At 38.9% G+C, this 26,104-nt stretch overlaps 1 protein-coding gene across 6 annotated transcripts in view; it reads left to right on the plus strand.

The window, feature by feature from the left end:
* The window catches only part of KLC1 (kinesin light chain 1), a 56,311-nt gene extending 33,006 nt beyond the window's left edge, over positions 1-23,305 (plus strand). For 3 of the 6 annotated variants that reach the window (XM_044436315.1, XM_044436316.1, XM_044436317.1), the window contains 4 exons: positions 1,071-1,232; positions 7,970-8,100; positions 15,112-15,178; positions 17,728-23,305. In XM_044436315.1, the coding sequence (XP_044292250.1) occupies positions 1,071-1,232; positions 7,970-8,100; positions 15,112-15,178; positions 17,728-17,793 (426 nt within the window). In that variant the 3' untranslated portion in view covers positions 17,794-23,305. Of the gene's footprint in view, positions 1-1,070; positions 1,409-7,969; positions 8,101-9,844; positions 10,395-15,111; positions 15,179-17,727 lie in introns of those variants that run through there. The other 3 variants (XM_044436318.1, XM_044436319.1, XR_006415319.1) reach the window with 3 other exon arrangements.
* Positions 23,306-26,104: the final 2,799 nt, after the last annotated feature.

A 26,104-nucleotide genomic window follows, 5' to 3' on the forward strand; every position in this document is an offset into this window, starting at 1 on the left:
GGTTTGCACAACAAATGCCAACCATAGTGTGCTAGATCCGATGTAATGGCAAATTGTCATTTTTGTACCTAGGAAGTAATTATGTAGAATGTGCCAAGGGGAGAAGGCTGAGGGGAGGAGAAAGCTTGTGAGCACAAGGCTCATTTCTCATAGTACTAAACTGTATTGGTGAGTTTTGTTTGAACTGACCCGAAAGGGTCTCTTCTCCATAAAAATATTTGATACTCTTGAAGAAATACCAGCACAAAGTGTTCTTAACTTTGAAAAATTATGTGTTGTCAATATTAGTGGGGTTCCAGTCCCCACTCAGCCATGGAGCTAACTGGATGGTTTGGGCCAGACACAGACTCACAACCCATCCTACCTCACAGCATTCTTGCTGTGAGGATAAGATTGAGAGGAGGAAAATTATGTAAACCTCCTTGAGTTCCTTGAAAGGAAAAAAAGGCAGGATATGAATATAATAAACAAACCTTGAAAAACAATTTACAGATTGTGAATGGTAGCATATCTATTTAAGTATGTCATACACAGTTACAATTAATTTTTAACTATTACAAGATCCTTTATAGATGGAATTGTATGCCAATGCAGCCACTTTACTCATACCATAAAGGGAGGAGGAAAGAAACCAGGAAGTCTTTAATTAAATATAGTTTGCTATTTCATCTGAATTGGAAAACTACAGTTAGGGTTAGGGTTTGAAACAACCCAGGATATTAAACCAACTTCAAACCATGGTTCTATATTTTGTTTTGTTTTGAATCTTGTCTCCTCTTTCATCAATTGAAGATTTCCTAGTTCGTTTACTTTGCATGAAAAAGTGGAGTGAAGGGGTTGCTTATGCTGTCAGAAGACTTGTTCCTAGCTCAGCTTATTAAGTAGACATATGATTGTTCAAATACAGTCTATATGTAGCCCTTTCTGGACTAAACTTAAAAGTGCAAAATTGCTTAGAACAGGCTGTTGGAGAGTTGATCTTTTCTTCTTGAATTTATATTATCATTCTCAGTCACGGTACTGAAACTAACCATTGCCAAGTAAGCTGTATGTTTTCTCTTGGCTCATAGGGTCTTGACAATGTTCACAAACAGAGAGTCGCTGAGGTGCTTAATGACCCAGAAAGTATAGAGAGAAGACGAAGCCGTGAGAGCCTCAATGTTGATGTGGTAAAGTATGAGAGTGGCCCTGATGGAGGAGAGGAAGTGAGTATGAGCGTAGAATGGAATGGGGTAAGTACAGTACACAGTGTAAGGAAATAACCTAGACTGGTATGAAAGAAAGAAAACCTAGACTGGTATGAATGACACTGAAAGAAAAAAATGTGGGGCTTTTATCAGGTCTGACCAATTGGATACCAGTTAGTTTAACTGAGGAAAATCTCCTTGGAATTGACATTTGGATTTAGGTATGAGCACTTGAATGCTGATTGAGTGTCCTGGTTAATGAATAGGACCTAATCCTAACAAGTGACTTGTTTCTCAGAGGATGTGATAGGATGGCAATTGGTTTACTTTGCTTGTTCTCTTTATATTCCCTTTATCTCAAAAGGTTTCCTTTTCTCTGTTTCAGTTGCAAGCATTGCTGTGCAGTTAAGTAGAGTTAGTATGGGAAAATAAACCAAAAGCTCTAAATTTAAGGAGAAAATTACTTCACTCTAAAAGATGCAGCCCACCTGTGTTCCCACTGAAGTGTTTTTTTTCCAGGTGTCATGAGCCATGCTGCAGAATTTGGCTTCTCTATCAAGATTTTTGCTGTTCCATGGCATTGTAATAATGCAAAAATCCACCCATCTACAGATAATATGTTAATACTTTACATTGCCAGTGGAAGCTTGATACATTGCCAGATACTTGATTAAGCGAGACCTTTTCTACCTTGTGATTTGTACACAGTTCCACTGCTTACCATAAAATGTGTGCCACAAATGTTACAGTAGCAAAACACTATATTACCGTTAACTCATAACAGAGCCTACTTTCTGTTTGGTATCTTGTAAGCAGAGCTAGTTCAAGCTTTTAGTAGTTTACCACTTTTAATTTTTGTTACACTGGGCTTATGCATTAACTCCCTGTGATACGCATTTTGCATATAGCTGCCTTAGTTCCATAAACCATTTAGATAGTTTGCAGTAGTCATAGGTTTTTCTAAGTTTCTTCTGCTATGGGCCATTGATACTGCCTTCCATACTGTGGTAGTTCTCAGATGTCCTTTGCTTTCCCTATAGTTCTGTTGTTACTTGGCAGAACTGAAGGATGCTAAAGGCTACTGTAGCTGTTTGCCTTTTCTGTTTTTTATGTAGGAAATTCTTATCTGTCCCTTTCTGCTCTTACTGGATTGGCTTTGGTGTTAGTAGTGCTAAGACAGTCAATCAGCATATAATGCCATTACTACTGCCTTCATTTGTTCCCTTGCCAATAGAACTGTGTACTGTACTCTTCCCTGATTTTGTTTCTTCTATACTTGGCATGCCTTCAAATCTTCAGGTGGGGTTGTTGACTTCAAATGACTTTTAATTAAGAAGCATGCAGGTTTGGGATTGACAAGCGCTCTGACCAAACAGTATTTCTAGGTCAATGGCAGTTGGGTATAATAAAACACTCAGATCAACTAGGAATCTTTTCCAGAGTGGAATTTGTCTACTTTGAGAAGTATGTGGCATTCATATCTTTTTCTAGTTCACTTAGAAGTTTATGTTAGTCCACTTGCCTTCTTTTTGGGTTCATTTGTTTTGTGTTCAAGCTCTAAACTTCAGTTGATCTGCTTGCTTCCACAGTTTTTGTTTATGTTGACATGCTTAGTTGCTAATTCTGCATGTGCTCATTCTGCTCGTCTGTCAGACAGGTTCCACACTAAGGGTAGCCTAGAAATAATTTAAGATAGACTTTGGCACAATGATAATTTACTTAATATTGAGTCAAATGAAACACACATTATATTCCATCCTTTCTCTAAAGAGCCATGGCCATTATCCAGTTTTATCCTTTAGAATAATTTTGTGAGTTACTTCAGGCAACTTGTGTGTGACTTGCTCAACTACCAAATTAAGTTCTTGGCTAAATGGTGATTAGAGCCCAGGCTTCCTCATTTTGCGCTTTGACTCTGTCCATTACACCACAAGAATTCTCATCTAGGCAATGCTACTATTCACAGATAGTTTTACGTAGCCTTTCATCCTAATGAATGACATCCAAGTTCAGTAAGGTCTGTTTCTAAGCAGGTATGTCTGCAGAATGTATGCCCAGTGCTTTAAATTCTGATTCAGTCTGGTTTCTCCAACTACACTTTGCTGTGGAAATTGTTCACCTTGGGTGAAATTGGTACATAATGGGAATAGATGTACTGGGCACTCTCACCAATTGCTAGCTTCATTTTGAATCTGTAGATCAGCCTCATAAGCAAGGCCATAACATTTACTCACTTTCCTATAGTTTCATGGCAATATAATTCATTACTGTGCACACCATGCAGCTACCTTATTGAAGCTAAGTAGCTCTGGGTCTAGGTAGTGCTTCAGTAGGACTGCCTGGGAACCTTATGTATGCTGGCATGAGTGCCCTGGAGGAAAAGCTGGGTTTAAATAAAATGTGGCACATCAGCAGGGTATGGGAAATTCAGTGATATTCTTATCCAAGCTACAAAAACTTCCTCACTTGTAATCAATCCTTACTTGCCGCAGGTGAGTGACTCTTTACATTTCTGGTTTATATGAGTAGAGATATAATTAATTTTGGCATCTGCCTTCTTGCTGTTTTTAACCATGCAGGACGGTTTACTTTTCTGGTTGCTTGGAAAATATCCTAGAGGATGAGCAGCTTAAAATATGGCTTAAAATCTGTGACTGGGGTAGACATTACATGAATTATTTAACTGGAAACGATTGAATCATTTAAAAACACTGCTTTGTGTCAGGCTCTGCAGATCTTTGCCTTTTTCAGTTAACTTTCACGTTCTGTTTACCATATTGCCTTCTCATTCCAGGGGCTGGAATGAGCTGCCAAAGATGGGATCTCTTCCTATCGTGTTTCTCTCATACAGTTTGATCATGAAACCAGAACTGGTGATTTAAATAATGGAATCAGAGCAAACAGATTACATTTGTTTGGAGGACCTTAAAAAAAGTGACATAAAGTAAAATGTGCAGAGCAGTGTCATATGCTCTAGGAAGACCTGCCTTGCTCCTGGGTCCATCCAACATAGCTTCTGACAAAGGGCTGAGGTCTGCTGCTTCATACACAATAGGCTCTGTTAAACATTACATGGTTGGTGCCATTCCATTTATTCAAGTTCCAGTCCTAGGGTATGCACTCACTCAGTGAGGGGCACTAAGCAGAGCCATTGGACCTCACTGATTCATGAACTTGATAGCATTCAATATTCTTCCGTATCTGCACAACACATGGCTGGTAGTGATGAGCAAGTCTCCCATAGAAGTGTATCTGCAGTTATTGGTCTTACTAAGCAGCATCCATTCAGCTTCCAAGGAACTAGAAGGTTCTGAGAACTAGGTTAAAATCCCCTGTTGTAATGAAATCATAGAGCTTTGTAATGCAAGTTTGTTTTCCTGTGCTTTTGTTATGGGCACATCTTACTGAAATATTTCATATATGTTAATGCTTATATTAATGCATGATTGATTTCCCTTCACCACTTTTTTATTTTGGCTTGTATACTTTTAAAGATAGACATTTACTCGCTGTAATGTAGATCTTCATGGTAAATCAAAATGTATCTGCCTGTCTTCATTATGCACTGGGAGATTTAAAAATAATGTTATTAAACTAAATGTATTGATTCCTTAAGCCACCTAAAAAGCACCAAGTGTGGTGCACGATAGAACACAGAATGAAAGTTAACAGACTCCTGTGTGACTACCTCACTAGCTTTTTCTGTGAATTTTTGCGTAGCAATTCACATAACAGTGTGATCTAGAAATACTGTTTAAGATTAACAAGCTCAGAATTGAAAACTGTTGAACTTCTCCCCACAACAGTTTCATTCAGTTTTTTCTCTCTCCATTTCTGTCCGACAGGCCTAGATGCCTTTTCTGATTCTTACACTGTCTCCTGCATGGCGGCCGTGCACCATCTTCAAGCTCTAACTTCTCTCCACTACTGACTGCTGTGTATTTAGCCATCCTTTATGATTCTTGTCAGAGCTACACTTCTTGTTTAAAAAAAAGGCCACTTCTTAAGTGTTGGTGTCTCTTTCATTTGGGACAGGGATTCCTCTTTTTCCTGTACATGTGTAGCATTGCCAGATATGTATCTAGTCTTACAAAATGTGGTGTTAATAACCATTCGCTGTGTAACAGATGAGAGTTATAACTAAGAATGAAGTTTACAGGTAGCTGTCTCACTATGATGAATGGTAGAAGTATTTTGCAAGGTATTATTAAATGGCATGATGGTGACCTTCACAGAATAAACCGTTAAAAAAAAGGCATGTGCTCACAGTGCTTTAAATTGTATTTAGAGACCTATAACATGGGTTAACATCAATATGGAACTCTGGATGTCTTCACTTATGCTTATACTAAAGTAGCAGTGTTGTTTAGTCCTCATGTGGAACTTCAGCAGTTACGCTTTTCTCTACTAATCTTGGTGTTGGGTGACTTGGTGTATTTGTCTTTCTAACTTCTAATAAACTCACTCCAACTGATGTCTGTCTCTGTCTTCCGCGTAGTGCTTTCTTTCCATCTACATAGCTGCTATAGGAAATGAGGTTTTCAGAAACAGCAAACCACTATTAACTTGTAGTTAAGCACACATTGGCTTTTCAAAAAACTTGACCGCAGGTCTTTGGCCATGCAGACTTGACATCTGGAAAAATAACTTTAAAAATCTGTCTCCAGGTACATAAATATATGTATTGATGTAAAAGCTATAGATTCTTATTGTATATTTCTGGAACACAGTTAAGGGTAAAGTACAAGAATCTTACTACAGAATTCTTCAGGAAAGAATTTACTTTCTTCCTAAAATAGGCTAATATAGGCACGTTTGCTATGTGGTGAGTTTAGACTGAACAACTTCAGTAAAAGCTTTACTCGCTTAGATATTTTTGAAATGCTACTTCTTGGTGGTGGACTTTGTGTAGCTATGACTGCATCTTGTTTAGCATGGAGTGGTGTGGCAATCTGTAAATTTGTCTTACTAATGAAAATTTTAGATACTCTGCAAGAAGCTGCATGTTATCATAAGAGTAATTGTACTTTTAACTTTAATTAAAGTTGATTGACTATGAATATAGGTTGGATCCAGAGTCGATCATTTTATTTCATATACAGTGGTGCCTCGGCTCACGAACACCTTGGTTCACAACCAAATCGGGTCACGAACAAAAATCTCATAAAAATTTTGACTTGAATCGCGAACTCCGCATTGGTTGGCAACCAAGATCGTGACCATCTCCCCACCCCCCTGAGTGGGGATATGGCCACAGTCACAGTTGCGTTTGTGCCGGGAAGACGTGCATGATCACGGGCACGCTCCTGCAGGAAAGACAGGCGCAATCTTGGCCATCTCCCCCCACCCCCAACCAGCATGATCGCGGCCATCTCCCCAGCCCCAGCCCCCGAGTGGGGAGATGGCCACGATCGCAGTTGCGTTCGTGAAAGGAAGACATAGAGGAGCTGACGACAGAAGAACTTGCTGAACTCCAGAGTGAGCAGCAGAAGGCACTTGCTGAGGAGGATTCCACTGAGGAAAAAGAAGAAAGGGAGGAGGTTAGCAGTGATATGATACAATCCATTACGAAAAAATGGAATGAGTGCCAGGATTTCTTTGAGAAGCACCACCCCAACATAACTGTAACAAACAGTGTTGAATTTGATGAACAATAATGTGGTCTCTCATTTCTGGAGGGTTATGCAGCACAGGAAAAAACAAGTGGCTATAGACAGATTTTTCACCAGAATTGACCCTGCAGCTAAGAGACAAAGAAGAGAGGAAACCCCTGAAAGAGATCTCCCCAATGTCCTTATGGAGGGGAACTCTCCCTCAAAGCAGTAGCCTCTCCCCCACCTAGGTTAGTGTTCTCCACTGTACTGTACAGTACTTTGTCACTTTGCTGTACTTTGTTACTTTGTTTTTCTTTGTCACTTTGTTTCAAAGTTGCTGATTAAAAAATACAGTTACAGAACAGATTAACCTTATTTACATTGAACCTTATGGGGAAATTTGACTTGAAATTGGCTCACAACCACATTCGGAGGGGCCAGAACAGATTAACCTTATTTACATTGAATCTTATGGGGAAATTTGAGTTGGGTCACAACCAGTTTGGGTCGCAACCAGAGTCGTGGAATAGATTTAAGTTTGTGAGCCAAGGTACCACTGTATTTCATTTCTTTACCACCCAACAGCTAAAATTTCTTGGGATGTTTTACAAAGATAAGAACCCTAAAATTAAATATAACATATCAACCAGTTTCATAGGCATATAAAATAAATTAAATGACTGCCTCAGATCCCCAAATCCCATCTCATGGCCAACTAAAACTAGATCATTTTGGGGTGGCAGAAATTAAATTAGTCATGACTAAAGCCCCATTAGTTTTAATGGGTCTGTTCTAAAGTATGGCTAAATTTTGATTCAGCTCTTTATTTGTTAAGAGCAGGAAACACAAGCCACTGGGACCTTTTCCTGAGGAAATTTCTCTTTTGAAGCAAACATAGGAGTAGATTGGGTTGAACTGTGTTTAGCAGAATGTTGTAGAAAATTTGGTAAATAATGTATTACAATTTTTATTTATTTCTCATCTGTCCAGAGTAAGTCAGGAGGGCAATAAACAGACTAAACAAACAGAACTTCATTACATTTTGTTTGAAAGGAAATGAATCCATTTTTATTTTAACTGCTTAATGGTAGCAAAACACAAGTACTTAGACTGTAGTTATAGTAATTGCTGTATTGTGACATAAGGGAAAAAAGCTTTTGCAGTTTTAAATGTACTCATTTTTTGCAGGATGGCACTGGATCTCTAAAACGCAGTGGTTCCTTTAGCAAACTTCGTGCTTCAATTAGACGCAGCAGTGAGAAGCTGGTTAGAAAGCTGAAGGGAGGAAGTTCACGAGAGAGTGAACCAAAGAATCCTGGGTAATTATTTATTTTTAGATGTGTTGGAAGGCTTGGGAGTTGAGTTTGTGGCACTCATGCTGTGAAATGACTTATGATGTATCTAATGCGTGAATTGCTAAGCATATTAATATAACAGCAATTCTTACAGAGATGTAATATAGCAGATATTATTGACACTTCTGAAGGTTGGTCCTAACAGCTGGAAATGGTCATCTTTGTAGTTAACAATTTGATAAATTTGATAAACTATTGTCAAAATAGTTAACAATTTAATTGTAAACAGTATTTGCTTTGTAAAAGCAAAATAGCAGACATTATGTAAATGCTAGAGAACTGTTACAGAATTATCTATTCTATCTTCCTGCAAAGGAGAGTTACTGATGCACTTGGCTGCACTTCAGCAGTTTCCCCCCAATGGCATATGAGCATATTGATTTATTCTGAGAATAAAATTAAGATCTGTTTGGTTCAGGAGAAGTTGCATATTAATGAATATGTATGTATAAAATATAATCACAATAGGTGATTGTAACTCTACAGAAGTATTTTAATTAGATACATATTCACACTTAAGTCATTAAACATGGCGTTACGTATTAATAACAGCCATTCTACTTACTTTCTGTCAAAACTGCTTAGGAATAAATTTATAGTTGGAAAAGGAACATAATTATTAGGCTTGAAGTACCCAGCAAATGTGCTTGGCTCTAGTATTAATCAGGCCTGTGCTTGTTCTCATTTATTGATCCCACCAGCGGGTTTGTTATGCAGAAGCATGAACTATATCAGTTTGTTAACAATTAATGTGAATGTACAAAGGTAGATACAGGTAGATCTACCAATATTCTCTCAAGTTGGCTTTTAAGTGCAAACTCGTCTGCATTAATGAGCATCAAAAGTATCAATGGTATACAAATAGCAAGTCAAAATGATCACTAAAATAACTCTTCATGGACAAACTGATGGTCACAATGCATGGTGTAAGCTTTAGACTTTGATAGAACTCATTCTGTAAGCTGGATGTTCAAAAAAGTTTCTGAAAAGGAAAATAGTAATTTGAGGTGGGTCATGATATTAGGTCCTCACCTGCAGACTGGTTCAGACTTGAAGTTAATGCAAGAGATTCTTCCAGACCTCATTAGGTTAAAAAGTTGAGTGCTAAGGTCTTAGGTTACACAGAGTCCCACTGTGTAAAAACATAAAAAGTAGGAGTCCTTTCAGCCTTGGCTATGAATTAGAATGCCCAGGATCTTTATAAGCCAGATAATAGCAATAAAGAAAAATAGAACCTGTATATTAGCAAAAGATGGATGTTCCTCTTAAAATGCTCACTAGGTTGAAAGCCTGTAGAAAACATATTTGGGGGTGCTATTCAGCAGCTGGATCACTGGAGAGGGTGTTCATCTCAGTGACCCACAACTCTTAGTACACTTCTGATTGCCCTATCCTCTTCCTTTTTTAATCTTATTTTCAAAAAGGCAGAAAAAGTCACAATTTGATGCTGAAATCAGCAGCAGTCCCACCATCGAAGCTTAGAATGACAAATGTACCTCTTTATTTTTGCGATATAGTGGTGGGAGTGTGGCTCACAGGTGGATCCGTGGCTCCACCCCCCTACCCCAGACTGTGAAGTTCCTTCACACTCGGGCCAGACTGAATGTTGTATCCAACATTGTATGAGATGTCTGCTCACGCATCAGAACATTTCTTCTTTCTCCCCTGTACTGCCCTCATTTTCCCCTGCTCCTTGATATCTCCTTAGGATCTCCTAGCCTTCTGAAGCAGATGGGGAGGCATGTGAGTCAAAGTTGGAATTGATTCTCCTAACGAAGCCTCTTCCTTTGGCAGATAGACACACCTATGTACAACTGAATCCTCATATCACTAGTCAAGTTTGGAGTAATACTTTTTAATTAAATCACTTTCTAGTTCTTCAACTTTTTTTTACTTTGGAATACTCTGGTTTTTCTTCAGTTTAATAATTGGATTGAGCATTTTTGATAGTGTTTTACTTCTATAGTTTGTCAATGAGCTGGACTTACTCTTCCCATGTAACCCTTACCTTTTTGTAATAGTGTTTCTCTTTACATTAGTTTTCAAAATGTTGATTTTTCCCCCTATCCTTACACTACTAGTTACATTCAGTTGTTTTTAGAGCTCTTCTAAATGTTCTCATGCTTTCTTGTGCATGATTATCATCTTGCTTTAAAAAATGAATCTGCCTAAGACAACTTAGGAATGCGAATAAGACAACCTATGGAATGCGCTCCCCAGAGAGGTCCGCCTGGTACCATCGTTATTTGTTTTTCGGCGCCAGGCTTAGACCTTTTTATTTAAAACTTATTTTAATTGTTAACTTATTATGTATTTATAGGATTTTAAAATTTTAGCCAAGATGTTATCGGGCTTTTTAATCTTTAAGTGTATTATTTGTTATTTATATGTTTTAATTATGTTGTGAGCCGCCCCGAGGCTTTGTTGCAATGGGGGTGGCATAGAAATGTTTTAAATAAATAAACTTACATGTTCATTTTTTATTTTAAAGAAATGATTTTTTAATCAAGACCTCTGGAATAATAGCCTTTGATGCTTTCCAGGTAGTAATCTCATTTCTTTCCACAGAGGTATTTGCAGGAGAAAAAACAAAACAAACCCCTCCAAACTTATACTTATGGCTTGAATTGTATCTTCTCTGTCTAACAGTAGGTTAAGTAGAATTACTTTTTTCTAAGCATGTTAGTTGCTTATCTAGGATTGCACCTAACTATAGATTATCTAAGTGTCATGGTTTTCTTTGAAGCCCATTATGGTCACTTAATCCAAATCACTTTTACTTTTCTGCTGTGTTATATTTAGAATAAATTCTGGTTACCTTAACAAAAATCATAATTCTATTCCACATAATATTCTGAACCTATTTATCAAAGCAGGCTTTTAATTTGTGGTACCCAAGTCTTATTTCAAATAACACCCTTGATTTAAAGACTGAAGTTTCACAAATGTTTCTCTGTCTTGAGCTTCTTCCAAAACATCAGTTAATTGCTGTCATGATCTAAACCTAAACCTGTTTTCAAATGATCTTCCAAAAATTCTGCAAGGTCTTTGCTCCAACTCTTATATTCCATTGAGGTTTGAATTTTATCTTCTAATCTCTGAACCAGGGGTCCTCCAACTTTTTCAACAGGGGCCCAGTTGAAGGGTGGTGCCGTCAGTGGGCGCGGCAAGGCAGCGACAGACGCTCGCACAGCGAGGCAGTGGCAGGCGTGGGTGGCAAGGCGGCAGCTTGCTCGCTCGGACATCTCCAAGTGAGTCCAAAATGATCTCGGAGCAAGCAAGCTGCCGCCTCGCTGTGGGCGGTGGTGGGCCCAGGGAGTCCAAAACCTCTGAGGTGGGCCGGATAAATGGGCATGATGGCCGGATCCGGCCCACAGGCTGTAGTTTGAGGATCCATGCTGTAAACAGACACTTCAGTCTTTTCTTTAACCTTACCAGTATCACATCTTTGTATGTGATTACCACTGGAACTTGCTTACTGGCTTCTGTTGAATAAATGGTCATGAAAGCACTAGGGAAATAAATGGTGCAGCACAATCCTCATGTTCCATACGCATGCATGCAGCAATACCTGGAGGAGCGTCTTTACGTGTGTATAAATGTGTACATGAACTCCAGCTGGGAGCAAGACAAAGAGTTTTAAACTATACAGTGTACTATCCTGCACTGTATTTAATGCAATGAAACATAGCAAACATATTCAGATGTAGAACTCGTATTCAGAGAGCATCAGCTATTAGATAGTATAGAAAGACGGACGGACGGACGGACTGACTGTGTGATGGCCAAGAGGGGTGAAATATCGTTGCATAAGGGAGCAAGTAGACTGTGAGGGCAAGCTGTTTGCTGCCCAGTGGTGCACATGTGCAATGTCATTTAGCCTTGTCCCTTTCAGTGGCACACTGCTTCAGCGGGACAGTCCACCTGAGATGGAGCATTTTTCCTGGACCTGTAGTTCTTGGGCTCTCCTCCCTGCTCTGCCTTGTTGGCCTTTTTATCATTCATGCAGCGGAAACGGCGCTCCAGTCTTGCAGTGCACTTTCCTCTCTTGCCCTTCTAGCTTCTTGCTGGAGCAAGGTTTCTAATCCCACAGGCAGCACAGCTAAGGAATAACCAGGTGACAGAGCTAGAGAGCCTGCTTCTGTTTGGACTTCTTTTCTTATTATAGGTGATGAAAAAATCTTAACTCACTGATAGGGATAAAGCCTTGTTCTTGCATCATCCAGTGTGTAACTTGAATTCTCACATTCTGCATTGTGAACATTGGTTTGTCCTAATAATGATGGTATTGCACTTGGCCTTCGCTTATATAGGGAATTCCGTTGTGTGAACAATCATGTATTCATGTTGCTCTGAAGAATTTTAACAAATTATTTTTGAGGAGACCTCATGCCCTGTAGTTTAAGCTAAGTTTTTGTAATCTGCAGCTTTCAGGGATTCCTAAATAGGCTCCATATGCTGGAATCCAAAGAGCTACTTTGAGGTATACCGAAGAATTTGTACATGCCCAGGGAGTGTTTTGACTTTGCCCTGAGCATCATCACTACCTGTTTTTGAGACACCTGCTTATATGCCATTTAGTATTGGGGGTTGCTGCTTGAGAGACATGGGTCCAACAATGGTGCATGGACCAAGTTGTCCACATCTTTGGAAAAGTTACTACTGGAAGAGGAAATCAACCAAAGTTGAGGAATATACAGGCTAACAGACTCTGCCCATACCAACATTTGTATAATCAAATTACTCAACTTTTAATCAGGATCCCTGCTGTAGTAGTGGCATTATTTTCTGATTAGCCATTAATCCTTAACTTGAAAGCCACCTCTCAGTTAACATTTGCACCACTGCATTACTGAACTTGCACAAGGAAATTTAGCTGACTCTCTGTCTAGTAGGCTTACTGCTATTATCAAGCAAGTCCCCTAAAGATATTCTTTCCTGCCTCACTGGTATCTTCTTGAAGGGTGTATTGTAAGAATAGTAGTGCCATTAACCAGTTGTAGATTCTCATGCAAAGGGAACTGCATAAGTAAACAGGTTCACTACATTTTTGCTTCAAACTTGAAAAATGCCGAAGTATACTTGCCAATTTTTTAATGGTTTCATATAACTATATTTTTTTTTCTGAAGCTACTGTTTTTTTTTCCCTAGCAAAGACATGGTCATAATGAAACACTGGTTTTTTTCTGTTTGTTTGTTCTTTAACACTTTGGCATAGTCTCTGTGGATTTTGAAATTTTATTTATTTATTATTTGAAATATAAGTTTTGTGTGTATGTTCTTTGTGGCAGTGTATGCATTTTTAGTTTAACATTTGTATGCTTACTGTATTATTTTTGTATAAATAAATAACTCAGAGGTGTCAACATTGCATGACTTACTGCTTCTTTGTGTTGCTAACACTTGTGTTACATTTCAATATATGTGCATTGTTCTTGGAGCCTTTAAACTGTGTTGCTTAAATTGAAGCATACTAGCATTGACTATGTAGGTAAAGTCATAAAGATTATGCCCAGTTATACAAGTATGTATAACTTTGTTCATAAACTTTATTCTGTTTTCCAAATTCCAGACTTATAGTTACAGTAAAATGGTTGCATAATCTCCACATATACAAGATCTTGCTAACTTCAGTTTTGTGTTTACTTTTTGGTTGGGATTCAAAATGGTACTTTAGTTATGCCCAATGATTTTTTTAAAAACTTAGAACATCACACTCTCCCCCCCACCCCACACACACACACACACTTATGAGTTTCAGTTTAAAGAAGGATTTTTCAGGAAGCCTGGGCTTGCTGCAATGTAGTCTAGACAGAAGTTTTGCCTTTTTGTCACCCTGACCTGAAGGAATATGGAATGCCCATCCTTTCTTGGTCTACATATTTTCTCCTTCTCACTTGTAAGACCAAGCACTTTAGATCATCACATTCTAACTCTGCTAATCCATGGGGGAAAAGAAGGGTGTTGCAGGCTGTTTTTCAGTAAGGCTCCCTGTCCTACAGCTTAAAAAATTGTTCATCATAGATATCATGTCAATGGGTCAGCGGTCTCATAGACCTTCCACATACGGGGCAGTGGTGAGGGACTAGTAGGCTCCTACATATTTCTAAAGATCTGCCCACAGTTATTGAATTTCAGGATTATAGCACTAAATAACAACTGAGCATTACGATACAGATATTGACACTAATGCTGTAGAGAAACAGTGATCATCTGATCCTCCACAGTGCAGTTCATGATTACTTTATATTAAACACAAACCAGCTTATAAAGACTTTCTCGAAGGGAAACAGATGTGGCTCAATTTGGGGAATTTCTAAAAAAATCTTGGAAAACCGCTGTGGAAATCTCATGTCTCTGTAACAAATTTCCAACTGCAAAATTATGTTAGTTGAGTAATATATCAGCAGTTAATACTGTCCTCTGAGAATTGAGAGCTTCAATTAATTCATGTAAGATACTGGAGCAGAACTTTCACTACCTTGTCCACATTACATCTCACAATCCAGGCATGAGATAAATCTGGCCCATGATCCCTTAAAGAGTTGAGAATCATGTAATTATATCAAAACTTTGCAAATCAAAACCTCAATTGTATAAAGTTTGCTAAAATTCCAGTAAAATGCTGCCATTATTGAATGTGGTGACCCTAAAGAAGCAACTGTCTCTGAGTAGCTTACGTTTTTGTGTTTTTTTAAGAGACTAGAGACCCTCAAGTTGGGCTCACATACAGTAATTGTTAACTCTGATACTGATTTAAATGGAACTACATTTAAAGCTTCCTGTGCAAGAGCAATCAAAAGTTGAATGTTTTGGTGACTCACCTTGAGACAGTTTAGATACAGGAAAATGCATCTAAAAAGAATTTGCATATAAAAGATGGTGGGAGTTACATTACAATAAAATACTTGCTGTATACATCATGTGTGTTCAAAGCCCTTCTGATTGGTTTATCCTTGCATGTTCACTGTCCAGCATGAAGCGTGCCAGTTCACTGAATGTTCTTAACATGGGTGGCAAGGCAACAGAAGATCACTTTCAAGTAAGGAGCCCTATAATATTCTTACACAATTAGATGGTTCTAGCAGGGCTTGGATTGAAAAGCTGTATCTGTCAGTAGAATGGTAGTAGTTCTGGAGAATTTGGTGTCCAACTCCAAACACGCAGTCAGCTGTGTGGAGGCAGGTCCATATTTTATTCTGTTTCAGCAACTTTACATACCTAATCTTTACATATCTTTTAAAAATTCTGGAAATGCAAGCTGTTCAATAAGCCAAATTGTTTGCTTCATCATTGTGGCAAACCTCTACATGCAGTCTCTGTGTGGGATGAGCTCCGTTTTAAAAAAGTGGCTGCCAAGAGCTGTTAGCATTTGTGAGATGATCCTGTTAGGTGCTGATATTTGCAGGTGATTCGGAACTGCCCCTACTCACCTCTGAAGGTTTGTTCTCAAGTCCCAGATCAGTCAGCATGACCAATATACATCAGTGCCAAGGCTTGCTTCATTCAGTCAGTGGATGAGGAAAGAAAACTCTTCCTGACCAGAACACTTTAGACCACAGTTGCGGATTGCATGTTACATGCTTCCCCGTGACGTCGTTCATGTCCTCTGCTTGCCCTGTAGGAGTGGACATCCAATGTCTATGCACTACTTTCATATATCTTTTTTGTTAGAGGAAAGCAAGGGATACACATTTGTGTAAATATTGGCAATCAATCAGAAAAGGCTCCTGTGCAGGTGAACAGTTACATCTGTAAAGACTATTGGCTTATGCCTCTATTACTTCAGGCCTGTACTGCTCTAATATGCTCCTCAGAAAGCCACCCTTATTATGGATCAGAGACTAACATGGGCACAGAGCTATATGCCTCCTCACAAGCAGGTCTTGGCAAGACATATCCTGCCAGTGTTACTGTCCAGTGGTTTGTAGAATATGAAATATGTTAACAAAATTCCATCAAGCTCTTGAAAACTTGAACCCTGCTAGGCTGACCAGCTGCTGTTACTTGCTTCATCCTGTGACCTTTCAGAACCGTCAGAATGTTTTTTTGAGAATATCATGCTGGTCCTTAGATTGGGACTATTAAAAGCAAGTAAAAAATTATTCTTGGTTCCTTTGGAATTGGATCTCCCGCTCCAGATCTGTGAAAAGCTTGCGCCTTGTAATGTTCCAGAGTCTTCTGAGAGAGACTTAATTGGATAGGCATTTTAGCAGCTATTGAATCTTAGCTTGGTTCTGTTTTTTTGGTTTTGTTCATGTTAAAATCTTACTGTTGAACAGTATCCAAGACATTACTGCAGTGTGAGAAATATCATTTAGCAAATAGTTTCTTTGAGCTTTCCAGAGTGTGGACTGCAGAGTTCAGTTTAAAGTGACAGTGGCTGGAATCCTATGTGGTTACTGGGAATTTTCAGTGCTTGATCTTTTCCTGCTGTGGGCTTCTGCCTTCACCTGTTCCTGAAGGTTGAAGTGACTGTTCAGAGCATCGCTTGATCCATCCCAAGGAACTACGGATGGAAGGGGTACCTTGTTGCATCCCTGAGTGAATGCAGAAAAGTCTCTACTCTGGCAAAGGCCTCCATAGAAGCCAGTCAGGGATTCTAATAAGGATTCTTTTTAAACCTTCAATTACAGAGAAATGCAAAGGAAGTGAATTTTAGGGTAAGGGCTAGCGCACTCCATAGGATGAGCTAAAGTTCTTACCGCATCACTTACATATTGTTTCTGTGGAAATATACTCTTCATGTGCTGTGATCTTTACCTATGCTTCACATAACGGCTTTACCTAAATTACCAATGTTTTGTGTTGTGCCTGTCAACTAACACGTAACTACAACTAACTCATGTCATGAAGTAGCCAATGCTTCTGTACTAACCTGTTGTACTTGTTAAAAGGTTACATATGGTGAAGAAACAGCCTGAATAGAATAATTTCCAGTTGCTTGAAATATTCTTGCATTAATATAGATCCCTAAAGGTAGCCCTTAACTCTGTTCTAGAAACCTGAGCTTTTTAATAAACTTTTTGAGAAATACAATATCCTGTAGGATTAGCAGAGAAATGGCAATAGACTGGCATAAAGGGTAAATCCACCAGAATAGGGGTAGGCAACTTGTGGCCCTTCAGACATTTTTCCTGCAACTTGCATTCTATCCCTACCATTGGTTATGCTGGCTAAGGATGATGGGAATTGTAGGCCAAAACATTTGGGCAGCCACAAGTTGCCCAACCCTGGTGTAGGTCATAAAAATGTTTTCTTGACGGTAGAGTTGTAAGGAGTGATACCAGGCTCACACACACTTTTCAGGTGTAGGGTTCTTTGGATTCCCGTTTGAGTGGTAGGGATTGTAGGAAATTCTCTCATTGCAAATTGGAACAAAGTCTTTAAGATATTACATTATAAGTTTTATGAATCATTCTGAAACTGAGTTGAAGCCTATTGAAACTAATTGCAGGTGAGCAGTACTACTTGTTCTATTTTTATTTTTAATTATTATGTACTGTTTTTCCAATTAGAGTTTGTATTTTTAAATGATTGGAATAATTTGGAACTACGCATAAACTCTTTCCCTTCTCTTTCCCCATGCAGGGACGAACTAATTGTCTGACAGACTCAAGAGCTCTGAGTGCCAGTCATACTGATTTGGCCCACTGAGATTCTGGGACAAACGCTAGCTATAAAAAATTTCCCTTGTGAATTATGAAGCACTGAGGTTCACAGTTTTTGGGTCCCTTGCCACTCCTCTTTCTAGAACCAACTAGGTTAGAGACATCGCTGAATGGACTGCTCTTCCTAGGTCGTCTGAAAATCAGTGGCATTTTAAAGAGTTAGTGACTAGTTTCTTTGTGAGACATGCAGGGGTTGTTGCTTCACTGCTAGTTATATGGAATTGTGTTACATATCCCTTTGTTGTGGGGCTGATGGGGGGACCCACAACACAGTAAATGTACTGAAATCTAAGATAGTGTGAAAGCAGTTTTGGACATGCTGTTTTAAAAACTATTACAAAAAGGGTATGTTAGTAACTATTTATAAAGTTGAGGGAATGAGAGAGATCTGCATTAAGTTGATCACTGTATAAAACCAGGATTGTGTACTGTTGAAGGCTTACGTTGTTGGTTGTCAGAATTTGCACAGAGCTTGTCTAACTGTTGACTGGGACTTCACCTTTTTATAACTAGTAAAGCAAGATTCTAATATACTGCAATTGAGCGGCTTAGACACTACTTCAAAATGTGGTGTGAGAAAGGTGATCACTTCTTGTCGTTTTGGGCCTAACAGTCAATGGCAGTAGTGCAGTTAGCTTTAAACTGGGAGGAAGGAACACAAGGAACAGGCTTAAAAGCCAACCAGCTTTTAAGACTTTTGCCTTTTGTCTGTCACCTAGAGCACCCATCTTCTCTTCAGGGCCCTTAAATATTGTTACTGTTGTCTCTCGAGTTCTGCCTCTGTTCAGAATGGGAAGGGGATAAAAATCAAGTGTACTGGGATCTAGCTGCTATGTCAGAGTGAAAGCATAATATTGGCTGGTTGTGTCTTAATCATCCATTTGCTTAATATATAGTTGGGTGATGCACTTCAATTCTCAGGGGACCAGGCTGGAGAGAGTAAATGTTTCAGCACTTGAGTTTATAGCCCATGCTTTCATGAAACGCATATAATTTTCAAGTCTGTCCATTTTGCAAAGCTGGTATTTGAAAACAAGGGTGAAGAGTGTGTATGTTGTGATTATGGTTATAGCAAACATTAATTCTGGTTGGTAGGAATAATAAAATGAGATTAATGTTGTCATCTTATAAGGAGAAAAGTAAGCATTTTATTAAACTGAGCTATACAGCTTTGATGTCACTAAAACTGCTTACCTAGTTTACAAATTCCTTTTTCAGAAAGCCAGATGCTTAAGTTGTGTATAGAATGCACTTGATCAGGATTGTGTGCTGAGATATATCTGCTGAATGTTGGTGTGGCAACAGCTGTATGGTAATTCTCTGGGGTTAAGTGCTATTAAAATGAGTAGCACTTTTGGTTAGAATCCTATAGGCTGTTTGTGAATGAGAATTGTGCTTGCAGGTTCATAATGGAGATTCTCTTGTTCTTAACTCTCTTATGTTTAATTTGGAAGCTCTACATATAATCTGAACTTGCTTTGGAAAGTTGGTGGAATGAACAAAACAAGCAAGAATGGTAATTACTATCTATGGTCCTCAAACACTCCAGCCCTAAGTTGCAAGTAAGCCCGAGAATAATGACTTGTAGCAGGCACGGAGTATTCGTACTTTTCCTTGATGATGTTTCCATCCAGCATTCCTCCCAACAGACTCTGCCCATCTGTTCTTTCCTGTAGCTGAGGCCCTTTGGTCCTTTTGTACAGTGGTAGAAATTCACATATCCAAAAAGTCTTCTAGAGATATAGAGTAAATTCAAGAAAATAATGCTGTTACTACCTAGGTGTGACATTGTGGTTCTGCTTAGAATTTCACACTATTTCCAGTTGCTAAAAGTTTTATCGATGAACACTAGTAAATATGCATTACTAAAACTTACTTTAGAAGCTAGGACTGTATAAACTTTTCAGAATGAAATCCTATTAGGCTAATGATGGGTTAGTCTGTTCTGTATTTGCAAGTGGGTATGGAATGGAGAAAAATCTTTCATAGGACTTCCTACTTGCTAATCATTGTATTCCTCCCAGTTAATTGGTCTTTAAAAAAAACTGAGGAAGAGATGATGCAGTAACATAGCTTCAGGTGAAATACTTAGAGAAACTTGTCTGTGTTTAACATAGTTGGGAATTGTGTTGTCCCACATCTTTTGATGCCATTTTGCTTTAAAATGGAAGATTCACACTGTACCTTTCAATTTCGTAGAAGATTACAGTTGATAAACTTGCCATGCACCCTAAGAATGAAATAAACATGGCATAAATTGGAAGGTCTTTTCTGCTAAACTGCAGTTTGAAAACATTCCTATTGTATGTCAAGTGTTTCAGACTTTGTCAATGCCTGATCCAGGGTGGCAATACTCTTGTTGGGATGGCCTGCAGGAGACATCCTGTGGTGCTGTGCAGCACCTTTGCATAATGTAGGGCTGGTCAGCCTCGCAAATACATCTGCAGATGGCCAGGATGGGGAAGAGATTTCTGTTCATTACCCACGGCCAGCCTACTTAACTCAGGCTGCTAAGTGTGTGGTTTGCTACACGGCCTGTGGACGATCCTGCCATTGTGTGGGTAGCAGGGCAGCTTGGTAAGTTGTCAGTCTACGATAATGCCATTTTAAATACACCATTTATTTGCACCCTACCTGCAGCATAGTGTTTTAGAAACAGCAGGACTTGGTTTTTGAACATTCTGTATATTTTAAATCCATGTTACGTGTTCTGAAAGAAGGTTTCAGTTTAGCATTTTCATTTGTACAAGTGGCCATTGTTGGAACATAAATATGCCATCTACCAAGCACACCATTCTCTTACGTTGGTTGACGAAGTACCCAAAGTTCAAGCTGTGGAGCTGTAGTACATGTGGCAGAGTATGGATCCTTGGCTGTGTACACAAGCTGTCCTAAAAGAGGCCATAGTGCCTTGCCAGTCACAAAAGCAGCCTTGGGCAACAATCTTCATTGTTCCACATGAACTCCAAGGGCATGGTTGCTTTTCTCTTTCCAGCAGGCTTCTTTGGTAGCCTATATCTATATGTGAAATCATGTATCCCAGAACTATTGTTGAATTAGCATGACCAGTGAGAACAGTAGGAAAAATCCAAGTATGTACGTCCATACATACAAATTAGAGTATGATCTATCAGCAAAATGGATTCCATCCTTCCCTCCCTCTGGAACTTTGTGCCATCCAAAATCTGGAGGATTCGAATTCTCTGCAGCAGGTTATGAGGTCTGCATGGAAGGCTGCTGGAGGAAGGAAGGGAAGGCAGCTCCTGTTGCTTTAGTGCAGTTCCTATCATGCAGTTTTGGATTCTGTCCATTACTTTCAAGGTTAGCGTGTGCTCCTTCCAAGCAGTTGTGTGCAGCATAATAGTCCAAACAGCATAAATTTCAAGCTAAGTTGTAGAGCTAATGTATCCTCTGTCCAATAAGCATCTTTACTACCAGAGAATTTAATAAATTGCCCTTTGGAATAATAGTCTGCCTGCTTGGATGCAAAATGGCAACTCCTTGGAAATGAAGCCCATGAAAGCCCACTTTTTGCAATTGAAACTTAGATCCGTGTAGGTAGTGATTATCCTAAATTACCTATCATGATGGCATAAAACCTTTTAGACAGTACTATGAGTGCCTGGTTCACAGTATTATAGATGGTCTTTCTTTCATCAGTGTCCTTTGCCACATGGCCCTGTACAGCTTTAAGAAGCCCAGTCAGTACCCTAAGCACTCTCCTTGTGAAAAAGGCCTTGAAAGGGAATTGCATGTGGGGTGGATACTTGCCTTCTACCTTTGGGAATGACTCTGTTGAATTAGACACATGAAATGTTCGGAACTGTCTGCCGTCATAGAATGGTGGAACAGTTCCTTAAGCAAGAACAGGAAAGAGACAGTTGTCTTGTTCCAGGATCTTCCTAAAACAAGACAGCTCACGTGGATTAATAACCTGACAAGGTTTCTCACAAGTACGCATTTGCAACAGTGCTTCTATGGCGGCATGCGTTACATCTGGGAGAAAAAGTGAGCAAATCCAAATGATCTTCCAGTACAAGATCCAGTTATGTAGGAACGCTGAAGCCAATTGAGCTGAAATGTGCCAGGCTGTACTCAGTTTTTGTTAATGTTTTGCAAAACATTAGAACTTACCAGAGGTCAACAGTGAGAAATTAGATGAATGCAAGCTATCAAGCTGGAGAAATTTGAGCGCTATATGGAGCTAAAAGTAGGATTCCACTGACTTTGGGCTGTGAAGTTCTATTGTACATATGAGCTGAAAACAGAATGTGTAGTGCTTTACTGAAATTGTTTACACTGTTAAGTTGAAATGTATAATTTTCTTTTAGCTTGTATTTTTTTCTTTCTGAAAGCTGCTATTTTGTGCTGAACATTCACTTGCTGTAAAACAGGCACCTTGGCGCATGATCATGTACACACTTGAGTACAGTCTGTGAAAACAAGAGTTCTTGTTGTTGGCATCAGAGGTGTCTAGGGATGCAAACGGCTTGCACAGCAACCCCCCCACCATAAATATTGCCCTGTAATAATATGGGATTGTATTTAATTCAAATTCTACTCAGACTAAACCAGATCAGAAAAACCCTGTGATCCTAAACTCATTCTTTATCTGCTGTTTTTGCCAGTAGCACTGCAGTGCTTGTAATGGGCAGATACATATCCATGACTTACCCAGTGCCCGGACAAATCTGAATTGAGTTTCCCCTGCTGCACTTGGCATCATGGCTGCAGCTGATGGGAGCATTGTGTAATGCCCCTCAGCACATCCAGCTAATCCAGGCTACAGATTTAGAAAAGTTCATAAGCTGCTTATCTTCATAAAAGTGGGTAGTTCATTCGTTTTCCTTCTGGAGGCACAAAATAAAGATATCGGCAAATCAAATTAAAGCATTGAGGCTACTTTACTCAGTGAAGAGTTTTCAAGGTAGCTGTGGTATTTTTTAAAGAAGTGTTTGGTTATGTTGCAATTACCATTTGGCTTTAAAATTGGAAACAGCCTAAATATAGAAATGGGATACATTTGTTTAAATCCATTAAAAATAACACAATTCTACATGTTGATTTTAATTAGCTGCTTTTAAAAAAAACAAACCCAAATTTTGAATTCAGTTCCTATGGTAAGAATCATTTTCAGTGAATCATTTTCAGTTTGTACATAAGAGGTCAATAACTGTTATTGACTTAACCTCTCCCTCCAAGTACTTATTTTTAACTAGAACAATCTCATGTTCAGCTTGTCACATTAGTTTTCCAAATATATTTTTATTCCTATGGCCCCATTGAAATTTAGAACAACAAAAAGCAGGTTGTGCAACTTTTAAAAACAGCTAACTTTCTCCAGAAGTGCAGAGCATTTTCCATTAAACAATTCCTCACATTTTTGTTTTCAGTTTAAACTTGTTACAGAGTTGTGGTCCATTATGAAACTGTTTAACATGTAAAGCTTCCTTGGCATTTTCAAATTGTAAAAATAAAATATTGAAACAAAAAGAAAACTGTAATGGTGGCTTTCTTTATACGTACGTGTGGGTTTGTAAGTAAAAAAAATGAATCCTTGGGCAAGAATTATGTTCAAATGTGAATGAAAGAAAACCTAAAGTAGTGTAAAAGCCAAGGCTTACATTTATTTTTAAAATCAAACTTCTGCATGAGAAAGGAACCTACAAAAAGGGCTAATTAGTGTAATTCCAAAGTTAATGAAACTTGATTTGAAATAAGATAGTTTTATGTTTGGACGTAACAGATGAGACCAACAACTGTAAGACTTGAGCTAATTCATGCTATATATAGTTGTAATAAGGGTCTGCAGGTGGCCAAGTGGTTTGTGCTGCTGGGCTGGTTGATTGAAAGGTCACTGATTCAAATTTGTACAATGGGGTGAGTTCCCTTTGGCCACATGACCACAGAGACTGTCTGCGGACAAATGCTGACTCCCTCGGCTAGGAAATGGAGATGAGCACCGCCCCCTAGACTCAGGCATGACTGGGCTTAATGTCAAGGGGAAACCTTTACCTTTTATAGTTGTAATACCTGGTAATTTTTCTTAAGTTGTAGTATTATGTTACTTTTTAGAATCACAATTCAGCTAATGTTAAGTATTTAATTTCAATGAGCAATACATGCTCAGTTCTTCCCATTTTTAGAGTAACGGGACTCAGAAAAACTGAATTGCAATGCAACTCACTCAGGAAATTTAAGTGGTTGGCTACATTTAGAAACAAAGAATGGGCACATTTGGGTATTCCAATGAGTCTTAGGAGCAAACAAAGTGTTTGGGTAACCACACATTGCGTGGTTTTTTCCTTTGGGTGAGTATGTGTGATCCTGACTTGTACTCCTATTTCCCACTAAACCAGTTTTCAAGGTAAGGAAAAAACATCTTATTCTATACATTTGCAGTGCAGAGAATCTAAAAAACTTGGATACTTAAAATGTAAAGTTTACAAATGGGTGTGCTCTGTTATATGATTTATTATTTATGGCATTTTTATGCCATTCCTTTAGTCAAAGGATTCTCAGGAAGGTTTACAACCCATAGGTTGAAAAGGTATAAAAGTTATCAGAGAAAAGTGAAAGAGTTACCTCTGTAGTTTGTGACATCTATGAGTAGAGCCCCCTGTGCATAATTACTGCTAATTGCCAATAAAAGTTGCTGTCACAAAGAAGTGGTTACAGTTGTAATGGCTGTCAGCCTATAGGATAGACAAGATTCAAAAGAACACGTTGCGATAGGTCGCTTTAAAATACCCTATTGATTTTCATTGGCTTTAGTCATAGGCCAATGAGCTGGCAGGTATTCATGAGCTGAAGGGTCCTGACTAATTCTATCAAAAGGACAGTTCCAAACAGTCAGCAATCAGTTGGAGCTGTATGGCCTGGTGGTGGTCACTAGAGCCAGAGAACGGCAGACTAGCTGAAAGGCAAAAACTGAGCAGACTTCCAACTAGAAGTCTTATTCTGTGGTGTCCTAGAGGAAGAAAGACTTCAGAAGAAGCAACCATGCTAATGGTCTGAGGATGTCCTGGCCAAGTAATCGGCCAGGAGGAGGACTTCAGGAGACGCTAAAGTGAGCCTGTTAGAGAAAAGGCACTGGTCAAAATATTGGAAGGGCTATGTAGAACCTGGCCTCATTTCAGTAAGTCTAGGTTCAGAGGGAGAACTTTGTATCTTTTTCTCTGATATTTGAGAAAAAGAGGAATTAATAGAAATTAATTTAGTTAAGTTACAGCCTCCATTAAGTAATTACACAGCATATCATAATTATAATTTATAAAAATATATAGTTTTATTGGTAAGAATTTTAGTAAGCTATTTTTGCTCTTTTAAAACACAGTTGAATCTTATATAATGTTAGGACACAGTGTAAGTAAATGAAGTTCTAAAAATTTAAAAGACTCTTTTGATTCATTCTTCATGACAGTGATTGTCGGACGCGACTTCGCAACAACAACTGTGAAATTATTGGCATATTGTGTTTAATGGCAGTAGCAAAATGTCAATTGTAAGAAGTTGAAATGAATTTATAAGCAGGCTCAGAAAGGATGGATAGTTAGATCCTCCAATTTGGGGAATGTTTGGTAGGGTGGAAGCGAGACAGAGTGTGCGATAGAGAGAGGCTTGTTTGCTGCATTTGGTGCTATAGTGGTTAAGGAGCCACATTTCCCGTGGAGTATAAGGAACCAAATTTCCACATTGTGGTGGCATGGAACAGGATAAGTACCACAGTTTACCCACAAGCATACAGGAGAAGTAGCAGGAAAAAGACCAAACCTTTAAAAAGGCTGCCTATGTCATTCATATGTCTAAAAGGTAATAGTGTTTTTTCCACTAAGCAGGGACACTGAGGAATGGGAGGGGCTCAGATCTCTATCTAGAAAATGTGTAGGCCATCCATCACTGTCATCTCTGGATGGCTTACATTATTTCAGTCCTCAATAAAATAAACTGTTCCACACTGAGCATAAAACTAATCTATTTAAAATAAATTAAATAAATCTAACACAATTAAAATTACTATATGTTAAACTATTGGTCAAATAAAAAGGGCTTGACCTGGCGCCGAAAAGCATATAGCGACGGCACCAGGCAGAGCTCTCTAGGGAGTGCATTCCACAGTCGGGGTGCCACCGCAGAGAAGGCCCTCCTCCGAGTACTCTGTCTCCTGACCTCTTTCAAAGAGGGTTCCTGGAGGAGGGCCTCTGCTGCCGATCTTAGGGGCCGGGCGGGGGGTGACATATAGGGAAAAAGGCATTCCTTTAGGTATCCTGGTCCCAAGCCATTTAGGGCTTTAATCT

Source organism: Varanus komodoensis, unplaced genomic scaffold (assembly GCF_004798865.1).
Source record: "Varanus komodoensis strain SLA01 unplaced genomic scaffold, ASM479886v1 scaffold3, whole genome shotgun sequence".
NCBI lineage: Eukaryota > Metazoa > Chordata > Lepidosauria > Squamata > Varanidae > Varanus > Varanus komodoensis.